The 13,012-nt window shown below is 38.3% G+C and overlaps 1 protein-coding gene across 1 annotated transcript in view; it reads left to right on the top strand.

Annotated features, from left to right (window-relative positions):
* Positions 1–1,807: 1,807 nt before the first annotated feature.
* DYNC2I1 (dynein 2 intermediate chain 1) overlaps positions 1,808–13,012 on the top strand; it is a 774,274-nt gene continuing 763,069 nt past the window's right edge. The window contains exon 1 of the mRNA XM_044062024.1: positions 1,808–1,931. Within this exon, the coding sequence (XP_043917959.1) occupies positions 1,863–1,931 (69 nt within the window). The 5' untranslated portion in view covers positions 1,808–1,862. The remainder of the gene's footprint in view (positions 1,932–13,012) is intronic.

The following is a 13,012-nucleotide window of genomic DNA, read 5'->3' as shown; positions in this document are numbered from 1 at the left end:
TGTTACTTATCTCAGTTCTTTTTGCAGTAAATAGAAGAATAGATGTACTCTTCCTTTTCAAACATAAAAAGAAACAAAAATGAAAAGAAACAGAAAAAAAGAATTTCAGGTTTAATTGAAAGTTTCAGGAACCCAAAAAGAAACTACCAGATACAAAACAGTCTGACAGGAAAATCCAACGGACACCGGAAATGTATTCAAAATTTATTAAGAACATAAAATGTAAAGTTAAGCACTTTCAGCCTTTTTTTTTAAATAGGACTTCATCAGAACTAAACACTACAACCAAAACAACTATTAAATCAACCTGTGCATCTAATTTTGTGGTTCCCTCTTGGCCCATTCAGTCCCTCCAACCTTACACTATATAGCACATCACTTCACCACATGAAGAAGTCTTCCATTCCTGTGGGAAGCAGCCTTTTGGCTACCTGTTGTATTTGCCAGGTGATGGAATGTGAGAGCAGAATACGTAGGTGGTTATCATCTGTAGCTGGTGGAAATCTTTTTTTATTCCCTAGCTCCCTGATAGTCTACATGCTTGAATATGAAGTGCATGCAGTGTCAGTTCCTTTTAATACCTTATTATATCATGATCATTGTATGGATGCGTTCTGCATATAGCCTGTAGCCGATTGAACTGTGCTAGCATATGGTTTGCATCAGGGAACAATGCTGCTGTGGAAAGTCTGACATTTTCTCCAAATATAGATGAACCATTAATGGGCTGCCCATCATTGCCTGTCTCAGCTCCTCAGCTACTGAGTCTGCCTTATAAAAGAGATGCATAATAATTATATGATGTTACTAGGATTGCAAAGAAAACTATCAGCAAAATAGTTGGCAGAGTGAATTGTTGACTTTCATAATGAACACAAATTAAATACTTTTTGCAGGGGAAAAAGTATCCCCATGCCCCCACACCCTTTCCTCTCTAAATTGTTTAACTCCTAAATCATTTTGCCTCGAGGGTAATGAGGAAACTTCCTTACCCTCAAAGTTTCATGATTTTGAAAATCTAAACTTGCAGTACTAGAGTAAAATGGGTTAAAATAACATCGGTTTCTCAATCCTACCTTGCAAAACATATGTTAATTTAACTTATTGATTAAAGTCTCCTTGAAACTAGGTCACTCATGTTACAGTTAAGGCTAAAACATCTGTGCCAAAAGAGATGGCTGTATTTTTTTTTTATTTCTCATGTCATAGATTTCCAGTCTTTAAACATATGTTTTGATAATGTTGTAAATATACAGGTAACTATTTGAAATGTCAGTACTCAATAGAGTGAGTCCCAAACAGAGACCGAATAGAAGAAAAAGCTGACTTGCATATACTGACTCCGAGATGGCTATTTTCCAGAATATTCCCTCTTTTTTCTGAGGTATGAAGATTTGGAGTTGGTTTGTATAAGTTAGGGTGTTCTCCCCCTGCAAAAAATAAGTTTGAAGGAGAACAACAATGCTCAAGATTTTCTTTTCTGGAATTTCAGTCTTTCATTTTTTTTCAGCATGTCAGCACTCGACATTTTGAGTGCTAACATTTTAATCCAGAGCCAAATATATGTTTTTAAATTGCTTAAATGTAAGTTATTTTTCAGTTACCTTTTCATTTAGCTTTCTAAAACTTCCATTTTTTAAACTAAATTATATTTAGGCGTGTTGTCACTACAATTACGCCTTTCTTTCAGTTCCTTAATTCTATTTTTTTAATGCAGGAATGGTATCAGTGTTACCAGAACTGAGAAATGAACTATAGTGTGGTGTTGATAAGCTGAATATTCTCTCTCCTTTTTTTCCAGGAAACGTATTACAGAACTTCTCAGACTTATTGATTTGGACTTCTCAGTCACATTTTCCCTAATGGATTTACCTCCTGTCAGTGAATATGACATGTATATTAAAAACTTTGGAAGAACAAACACTAAACAGGTTTGTTGCTACTCTAATGTTGCATCATGTATTTAAAGTTACCTTTCTGTAGGCTGGATGATGGATTGTGAAACCCTAAGGCTATTAAATCAATCTAAGTTCAATTTTTCCAGAATCTTATCTGTTAAACTTTTATCACATTTCAAGAGCAGTTTCTAAATTACTCTAGATATCAGTATGTGTGAATAGTTTTACTAGATGGCTGTTATGGTGTTTTCCAGTATTCTTTCTATAAGAATTGCTGTGTTGTTGTGCCTGTGTTCTTTGTGCAAAATTGCTTTTACAGTGCATGAAGTAACATTTACTTGCTATGATACTAATGCTTTTGCAGTATTTCCATTCACCCTTTTAACTTTTATAAGTTTTGGAGGGAATGAAAAATTAGGCTCGTATGTATTTGAACACACATTCATTCTCCAATACCAGCTTTATCCCAGTACATTGTCATGGTGAAGGTAGAGCCTATCCCAGCAGTCAGTGGGTGCAAGACAGGGAAACTGATTTTGAGCAGGCCAACAGTCTAGCTCAGGACACATATGTGCATATGCATATGGATCCAGAAACACACACCGTCACGTATATCTGTGGGCAATTTGGAGGATTGTCATTTCGCTTATGGCATGTCTTTGGGATGTGAAAGGAAACAGGAACAAGTGAGAAATACCCATATGGGCAGTTAGAATGCACAGAAGCCAACCTAGCTGGGACCCAAATTAGTGAACTAAGTACTGTGAAGTGACAGTGCTAACCACTGTGCAAATGTACTTCCCTCACTCAGCTGGTGTTACTGTTGTGTGGTTTTCTACATTCTTTCAATGTCAGAAAAGCCAAACTTCTGTATATGGTTCCTGTGCTGTGTAAATAGCAGCTGTGTCATGCAGCATCATCAAATCCAAATAAGCTGGGATAGTAGATTTTGCATTGTTAGTAACAGGTATCCTGTTAAGGATAGCCTTACATCCAGCCAGCATTCCAAAGCCTGGTTGCCTTTCTGTCAAGCTGTACACCTGGTGTTATATCCTTAGAGTGAGAGCTATGAGGTACATCATGATGTACAGGTGCAGATTACCTTAGAACATTCTTACCACTAGCCCAAACACTGAACCTGCATTTCAGCTTTGGTCTGTCAGCCATACAGCTGTGCCAATTCCATTGCATTGGGCAGTTAAGTATTCACATTGGGGATCCTTCCTTCCTTCCTTCCTTCTTCAACGTATTTGCTACATAAAAATATTTGATTTCCACGTCAACTAACAGGGCAAAATGTGATTGTTGAAGACACATTTCTTTTAGGGACAATCATTCTAAATGTCTGTTTTGTTTCAGAGTCATTCATAATTAACAAGGGCTGTTCCATTTGTCAGTCCTTTGTCCCTAAGACCCTTAGGAGCATGTTGCCTTCTCTAAAAATTTCTCTAGAGAATCAGAGGTTAAAGAACTTGCACAATGGAAAATGGCTTCTGAAGCTTCCCAATCTAATGTGCTAAAATGAAATCTGAAGCTTTTGATATCCATTTGAACCCAGGTGTGTCCAGGGGCCTTTGCAAATTCTTGGGCCTTCTGCTTATATTGGCTGCTTCCGATGTCATAACTGCATTAGGGGGTCAGTAAGGTGCAACCACTACTCACGTCCAGCCTGACCAATCAGATGTCCACTTTGGCAGAGAAGAGGGTTCCATGGCTGCACATTTCAGAGGGATCCTGAGGATATTTATCATACAAATAACAATAAACAAAATAAAAAATTTAGTAAGGGAAGACTTGTACTCTTAGAAGTGCACCAGGAGTCAGAGCCTCCTTGTTTTATGCAGGCTGATGTCCCAACTAAAAAGAAACAGAAAACTAGCATTCCACTACCTTTACTCAAGCTATTAAAAATACACACAAGGAGTGATTTGATTTTTCACAGGGTCTTTTTAAAGCTGTTATGTGCCTTTAGCACCCCTCCCAGTTTTTTTGTTTTTTTTATTCAGTCTCTGCTCTTTATTCCCCTTAGAAGAGGCATATGGAATACTCTTCTGAGGAAGAAAATTCTGTCTCTGATTTTGATTCCATAGTCTACTCTCCCCAGACTCATTTTCCTGTAGGTTTTTAATCTGTGGAGGAGGATACCATGTCACCTGATTTTCCATCTCAGGAATTATCTTTGGGGACACAGTCTTAAACATGATACATAGTTTTCATTGAGAAGGTAAACAGGTGATATTATGACCTACTATATATGGGAGTCCCCTAAACTTTCAGCCATCCCTCCAGTTTTAGTAAGCATACATTTGCCACTACTTCTGTTAACCTAAAATTCTGCCCCACCCAAAAAAAATGTCATTTTGTAATGTTCCTGCCTCCTACGAGTTTCTTTATAAAAAAAAACCTTCATCCAATTGTGCTGTAATCTCCCTGGAGTCTGATAAACCTTCTAAGGTGCTATCTTCTTCTTAATGCTTTGCCCAGTGCTAAAGATTGCAGATCCATATATAGGTATGGTAAAAAAAAAAAGGTTTATGCATCTGCTACACCATTAATTATCAGACGCGTATGATCAGGAACCCTGTATTTATGGGGTGGAAGTGTCATGAATAAACATTTTTTTTCTGATATTACAGACTCAGAAAATAAAAACTGCTCCTTCTCTTTTAAATTCTGCTACAGAAGTAGTAATACTTTCTATTAAATGCAGCTATGATTCAACTGATGCATCCTCCAGATCAGCTGCCACATGTTCTGTTTAGAGAAGATTCTTTGTGATTACATTTATTGACAGAGGATATTAAGTCCAAACTTTTAGACTTATTCTAGAGTTGTCAATTCTCAACACTTTTCCAGTTGTGCAAAATTCAAAATGTTGACATTGCAATCCCTACTTCCAATGATCCTGCCTCAGGCTTTTCTTGTGACAATGGATATAAAGGATGCATATCTGCATATTCCCATTTATCAAAACTGTGGGAAATATTTGACAGTTTGTGTCTTACAATTTCATTTTCAATTTTCTGCTTTGCCCTTTGTACTACTCCGAGGGTATTCACAAAATGTTTTGCTCCTTTCATTGTTTTTTAAGCATCAGAGGAATCACATTTCTCTAGACAATATCTTGACAGACTTGACCTTGTTAGCCTTACAGGACTGTCTCACTGGCTGTTATTGCCATTCAGATGGATATGTCCATAATGTGGTACATTATCAAGCAAGCAGGAATCCAGTGATATCTCTTCAGTTAGGAGGCCATGAGGGTTTGGGATTGGGCCATATCAACCAACCACTTTGTTAGCCATTCAGACCCTGGGCCTAGCAAGTGTATTAGTGGGGAGGCTGGACCAGTGTTTGCTGATGTCCATGGCACTCTAAGCTGTGCAATGGCAGGGAATATTTTCTATCTTTAGGAAGAGCCTAGCTGCGACCTTTTTGCTTCCACAACCACCACCAAAAATGCAGAAACTGTTTTTCCCTCATACCCACTTCTAGAGCAGAAACCATTAACCTTGCCCAGTGGAAAAAAACAGTATTTCTTAGGCTCATCAAAACCCTGTAGCTCTACCTGATCAACAAGCCATACCCAAATCTGAAGAACTTAAATATTTCTGGTCAATTCCATCATGACCAGGGGTCATGACTTTCTTAACTGCATTGTCTAGATTCTAACATCTGCTCTAAGAGGTAGTAAAAGAAGGATATACAGAAGCAACTGGACTAGGTATGCCAAGTGTTCTAGAAACAAAGACTTAGGGCCCCTTTTCATCTCCTGTTTCATCCACTTTGGACTATTTTGCAAGTATTTGTGACTCCAGTCTTAGTTCCTTTTCTTTCAGCGTACACATAGCAGCCATTTCAAGCCTCCAAAGAGCATTCCAAGGTAAATTCAGTGGCCTCCTTAAAGATTGTGTTGAGTTATGTCTGCATGTAACTTGACTAATCCAACCACACTTCAGTGAACTATTTCTGGTTTGGAGCTTGTAGTTCCTGCTGGAGAACCTAGTGCTTTTCCCTTTTGAACAAGCATCCTCTGCATAATTAAAGTTTCTGGTGAACACAGCATTTTTAATGACCATTATTTATGTAAAGAGAAGCTGTTTGCTGCTGATCCTGAGCTCTGATTAAACATATTTATTTATTTTTTCATGGGGATATGATGGTATTAGGAATGAACCTTTACTTTATGCCTGAAGTAGTGTCAGAGCGAAAGCTTGAACCAAGGCATAACTTTTCTTGTATTCTAACCCAGTTGTGCTAACAAAGGATAGCAGCAGGTAGCTAAGAATTTGATGTTGTCCATTCTCATCTGATTCAACTGATGGGACTCTGATTCGGTCTTGGTGCCTTCAAACTCATAGATCCAGAGCTCTGACTCCTCCCCTACCCATAATCCCTGTCTCTTTCCCTCTGAATACCTCAGATTTTGTTTGCCGTTTGATCAAATGGTCATGTTTCTTCAGGGCTCTGATCTCAGTTGAATCATCTGGAGAGAAGTCAGTCTTCTTTGTCTAACTGTTACTGTTATTATTAGACTTGCTCACCCCCAGTGTTAGTTTAAAAAAAAAGTTTGTTCTTGAGCGATTTAGATATGAGTACTTAGATTAGTTAGATAGTTACTTAGACCTCTTACAGGTCAGTTTTGAAAGGCCTTTTACTGGTACTACATATTTATACAGTAGATATAAAAAGTGTACACAGCCCTGTTAAAATGCCAGGTTTTTGTGATATATAAAACTAGACCACAATAAATCATTTCCAAACTTTTCCCACCTTTAATGTGACCTACAGTCTGTAAAATTCAACTGAAAAACAAACAAATCTGTTAGGGGAAAAATATAAAAAAATTAAAAATGTACAATAAGCTGATTGCATAAGTGTGCACACCCTTAAACTAATACTTTGTTTATATATAGATAGACATAGATTATATCTGATACTTTTTTAACTTTTGTAATCCTGGGAAGGCATTTCTAATGTTTTTCCTTTGCATTTGTTTTTCATGTAAAACTAATTTTGTCCGTATAATGTTATATTTTTTCTGTAATTATTCACTCTGTAAATACTGTTAAGTGTTCCATGTTTTATGGAGCTTTTCTTCCTGGGCCTACACTGAAAATGGGCTCTTTATGGCCCAGTGGACCATCCTGATAAACAAATGCCAATAAATAAATAATAAATAGATTTCTCTATTTCAGGCTGGGAACCAATCATTATCAGTTCAGTGCTGTACCCTTTGGTCTCACTCCAGCATCCTTGGTGTTCACGAAATGCTGTGTTGACAGCCTACATCAGGCTGCATGTTTTTCAAGTCTCCCTGTACTTGGATGATTGGCTTCTAACCTCTTCACTCAAGGATCTACTTATTCAAAGGAGGTCACATTACTCCAGTTACTGCACAATCTAGGGATCACTTTAAACGTCTCTAAGAGTCAACTGACTCCCAAATAGTCTATAGTATTCATTGGATGTGTGCTGGATACCATAGATCAAAAGGTCTTGCTACCACACCCCAAAATCCAGAATCTTCAAAAGGTAGCCAACCAGTTTATTTCCCTCCCTTTTCCACCAGCAAGGCTGATTCTAAAACTACTAGGTCTCTTGGCTTCTACAGTCACTCTAATACCATTCTCCTATTTCTCCAGTGGACATTATCAGTCCAGTGGTTTCAGTTAAATCACTGTTTGAGTGCTCCAATCAAACTTACTCCACTGTGCAAGTCGCATGACAACTGGTGGATATCTTACTGTCTCCTTTACGAAGGTTGCCCCTCCTGTTCCTCCGTATTTTGTAGCTATGGTCACCATGGATGCTTCCCTTTTAGAGTGGGAGGCATTTTGAAGGCAAAATTGTTCAAGGTACCTCGACACTGTCACAGGCGAACTTATATGTCAATGATCTAGAGATGAGGGCAGTCCTTTTAGTAGTGCAGACATTTCAAAATTGTCTTTCAGAATGTGTGATTTCAGTTCAGACCGCCAACATGTCAGTAGTCAACAAGTGCAGCAGTTATGTTACCTTCATCCCTTCACAGGGTTAGTCATCGAGAGCGACACTGTAGTGCACAGTTGACCCCTGAAGCTTCTTTACGCCCTCCCCCATGCCCCTTAATCACAAAATTCATTCAGAAAGCCAGGAGGTGCAAGGCAAAAGTGATCCCCATTGCTCCTTACTGGCCCAGACAGACCTGGTTGCCATTTCTATGCCTAATCTAATCTGGATGCTGGCTCACAGACGAGACCTCCTAGACATACCATTGAGTCCATCACCAGGATGCCCCCTCCTTTGTCAGCTGGTTTAATAACTAGATCTTGTCTTGTTTTCAATTCAATAACAGCATCTCATTCTGCAGGCGTCATGTTATGAAAGCCTCCTTTAGAGAGTCTTTGTTCCCTTGCCTTAGCCATGTCTGTTTCACATAACTGTAAGAATAGTTCTGCTGTCAAGTCAAGGATTTATCGACTCTGCACCAATGATGACTTCCAAAGAGAATATGCTGATCTACATCGCAACTTGAAGGCAAGAGGCTACAGAGATATGGATCTCAGGCTGAGCACAAATACTAATACAATCAGAGCTAACTGAGGACAGCCGTATTTCAGTGAACCATCAAATTTTTCCCCCTCTTCTAACTCTATAACTAGAAATATACATCTCAAATGTTTGTTGACTTTCAGCACTGACAATAAACATGTTCTTGAAACCATTAGGAAATATTGGCCGGTCCTAATGGCTGATGAGAAGATTAGGAATATTGTAGGGGATCATCCTAGTTTTTAATTTAAAAACAAGAAGAATATCAAGTCTCTTGTGCAACAAGGATGGCTTCCATAAACAAGCATCTTCAACCAGGCAAGGAATATTTATATGCTATCGATGCAAAGCATGCACCTCTATTGACAGCAGTAATACTTTTGTTCATCCTGTTTCAAACAGAATCTACACCTTCAATTTGTTTGCGAATTGCAACACACAGAATTTAATTTACTTGGCAATCTGTTCCGTCTGTAAGGTTTTTTATATCGACAAAACTAATCAACTCTTCAAAGATCGAATTTTACGCCATTTGTGTGATATAAGAAATGCTGATCCCAATAATGCGCTGTCCATGAATATTACTACCTATTCCACTCATAATTTTAAACTTAAAGTAATCAAATGTATTCACCAAACGCCAAGAAAAGGGGACATAGTAAATTGGACTGAAGTCCAAGGAATTAATTGGATTGTGAACTTGAGAGAGCATTGCCCTCCTGATCTAAACAATGTGGTTCCCCTGAAACCTATACTAAAACCGCGGAGATTGGCCATAGGTTGAATATAGGAGGCTCGACATTCGCTTTGATTGGATATAATAATATTGGCTGAGTCAGAGATTGGTCATATAGCATTATTGCGACTGAAAGCCGTTTAGTTTGGCAGACCATGAAGGTGCATTTCTGTCACTAGTTTGTGTCCAAATATTTGATCATTGATGATCTTGGTTATTTGCTTTCTTATTAAGATCCACCAGTCTGGTTTACGGTGCTCTAAGCAGTTGATCATCTGTACTGTGTTGAATGGGACCCAGACATTCGGACTGTCTGCTATTCTGATTTTCTCAGTGCTGTATCTTTGTGATTTATTGATCAAACGAAAAGATTGGTGATAGGCCGTCCAGAGGAGGCTTGACTTCTACTACATTTTGATTGGAAGATGCACTATCGACCAACTTTGGAACTATAGCCCTGCCCCAAGTCAGTCATTGGTTGTTTTTTCTCTGAACAGTTTGTGATTGGAAGCCTCTCTATTGGGTGATATAGAGGATATGCTGTTGCCCTAAGCTTGTGATTAGTCACTTGGTATCCAGTTACAGTAAAGCAGGAAATGGACTACAATTGGATGTTAATGGTTAATTTTCATCAGTGATTGGATGTTCACTTTCTAAAAAGGATTTCTATGCAGGAAATAAACTGCGATCTGAAGAAAGCTATTTTAGCTGAAAGCACTCATTGTTATTGTTTCATTACTGCTGTATATATATATATATATATATATATATATATATATATATATATATATATATTTTTACTGTTCTATTGTATTATTAAAGTTATTGTTTTATTGTTCCAGCCGTGATGTTTTGCTGAAGATTTTACTTGCTAACTTACAGTTTTGGACTGACTGGCCCCAAAAGGTGTTGGATAAATTAGATAGGTAAACAAGAAGGATGCGTCATGCTCATCAGATGATTTATAAAAATCATTGCATACCAGGATTATATATTCCCTGCTCCGAAAGAAGCATGGGTCTCCTTGAAATTGATTACATGTATAGATCTGCAATAGTAGGACTGCATACATATCTGCTGACCTCACAAGCCCCAAACACAATGAAAGTTTTGAATCATGGGGATAATAAATCTAAGATGACTTCCCTGCTTAGTCTAGCAGAAACATATTGGCCTCAAGCGTGAATGGAATTTAAACCAGAAATAGACAAAAATCAGGCAGCAACTGAGTGTGCCAAAAAACAAAAGAAAGACTATCAGGCGAAGATCAGATGAGAAATCAAGAAATGTGGAAAATGCATAAATATAATTGCAAGTATAGAAAACTCTTGGAACAACCTCATGTTGGTCAGGATGTGATGCAGGAATGGTTAAAGAGGCGCAAATTCAAACCAAAGGATGAAGGGTTAATATTGGCGGCCCAAGATAGTGGACTGCGTACACGTTGGCTTATAAGGTCCATTGAACATGTGTGAGAAACGGACAAATGTAGGTTTTGTAAAACAGAATTGGAAACAGTTGCACACCTTGATGCTGGTTGTGACATACTAACGGCAGAAGGACTGTATACTGAAAGGCATAATAACGTAGCAAGACTGTTGCACTGGGGATTGTGCAGGCAATGCAATACTGAAGTAGCTGAAAAACACTGGAAACATGAGCCACAAAGCATCATAGAAAACAATGAAGTCTACATCACATGGGATCACCCATTGCCAACAGTTCAAAAGACAGATGCGAGAAAACCAGATATAGTGGTCCATGAAAAGAAGACAAAAGTAGCATTTATCACTGAAATCGCTACACCCAGTGACTACAGTGTCTTGCATACAGAGAGACACAAAGTCATAAAATATCAGGATTTGCAGGCAGAAACAAGAGTAATGTGGAAGAAAGATACCCAGACAGCTCCAATAGTAGTAGGAGCAACGGGTCTTATAAAAAAGAATCTACAGTCATGTTTAGATATGTTACCAATACATGTAACTCTGTATAAACTGCAGAAGGAGTCATTACTGGGCTCATTGCAGGTGCTGCGAAGAGCACTTCTGACTAATATCAAAGACTGAAATAATACTAATTTCATGAACTTTAATCATACTTTCACATAGGAGTGGGGTCCATTCTCTTCATGGTATTAGAAACCCAAAAGATTTGGAAAAATTAGAAGGAGAGAAACAATAGCTAAGAAATCTGTCCCATCCATTGAATCAGATGAAAATGGACATCATTAGATACAGAAGTTATGTCTTTACCATAGTGATAGAGCTGTGTTGTCCTATTTTCGTCTGGTTCAACATCCCTTCCTCCTTTCCACTTCCAAATTGCCACTCTTAGTACCTCAAAATTGTAGGAATCTTTTATTCTCATCGGAAGTCATTCCAGCAGAGATATAGGGGAGGGCAGTGGGATTATGGGTAGGGGAGTAGTCAGAGCTCTGTATCCACGCATTTGAAAGTGAAGGGACCAGATTTTAGTCAATCCATTGAACCAGACAAAAATAGAACAGCACAGATCTGTCATTATGGTGAATACATAACTTTTATTTTCAGTTGCATAGAAATAAAGATTTAAGGAAAGACTCACATCTTTTTGTTTTCCTTGTTGATAATAAATTGAGTAGAAAAGTGTCAAATTTCCTCTAGCAAAATGGTTGAGAGATTATATAAAGTTTAGTAATCAGAAGTGTGCATTGTTTTGCGTAAACCACCTAATGCTCATTTAACCAGAGTGTTGGCCACATCCAAAGTCTTTTTAACAAAAGTTCCATTGGATGAGATGTGTGTGGCTGTTGCTTGGACCTTTTTGCATACATTTGCCAGGTACTGCTAGCTGGATATAATCTCAAGGCAGTGGTCTTACAATGGCACCACCATTCTCAGAGGGATTTTTGGAGGATGTCATCTAAGAAGTTAAGCTTGGTACCCTGTCCTCCCAGTTGAAGAGGATGGATGAGATTATCTTAGATATTAATGTTATGTACTTATTGTAAAAATAGCTGTAGGTGAACTTCATCCATCCACTTCAACATACCCATTGACCATTTGCCTGTCCATAGTTAGTAAGAAGGAGGTCTTAGGGCATATTTGTGTTAGGGAGTCTTCTTCCTATTGTTGAAAAGTTCACTGTCCCTCTGAATGTCTTGAGCTACTGTAAGAAATAGGAGAGGGAGAGGTGGAGCTGGGCATTATTGAAGAGGAATGGGAAGGTTTGTGAGTCTGTGTCATGGAGTTTAGTCCTCCCTGTTGAAGAGGATGCAGGATGGACGAAGATCTAAATCTATCTTTATGGCAAGCATATAACATTTATAGCTGTTCTTACCACATCATATGATCTATGAGAGTACACTCACTGGTGGATCTTTGATACCTTTATGCCCTTCACCTGTGAATGAACGGTCCCTCCGTTCATCTTTGCTGATGGAGTTCCCTATAAGTCAGACAAGTGGTTATATGTATTTTAATACTTAGCAGTGTAGGTGTCAAATCAGTTTTATTTTTGTAGGTACGTGCATAAAGTGATGGTGGCTTGGTACAGACTAATAGACTAATGGGTTAGACATATTTATCCAGTTAACATGTACTGCCTCTGGAAACATGCACTCATGAGTGTGGGCTCAACAGAAAGAGAGTTGCCAAGCAGTGATTAGTGAAAAGAATTAACCCAACCATAAGTCTCATCAGGAAGGGTCTTGTATAGATCAGTGACATGTGAATGTAAGTATTATTTCCTCTTCTCTTTTATATGCATCACCTGTATTTATTAACCTCAGGAAAACTGTGCTGGTAAAACTAGAAGCGTACCACAATAAAATAGCTAGATATGCAGCAAACTCTACAATGAG

This window comes from Protopterus annectens, chromosome 2.part1, assembly GCF_019279795.1.
Source record: "Protopterus annectens isolate FY-2018-M chromosome 2.part1, PAN1.0, whole genome shotgun sequence".
Lineage (NCBI taxonomy): Eukaryota > Metazoa > Chordata > Ceratodontiformes > Protopteridae > Protopterus > Protopterus annectens.
Note: the sequence above shows the minus strand (reverse complement) of the source record. Positions and strands in the feature narration are given on the sequence as shown.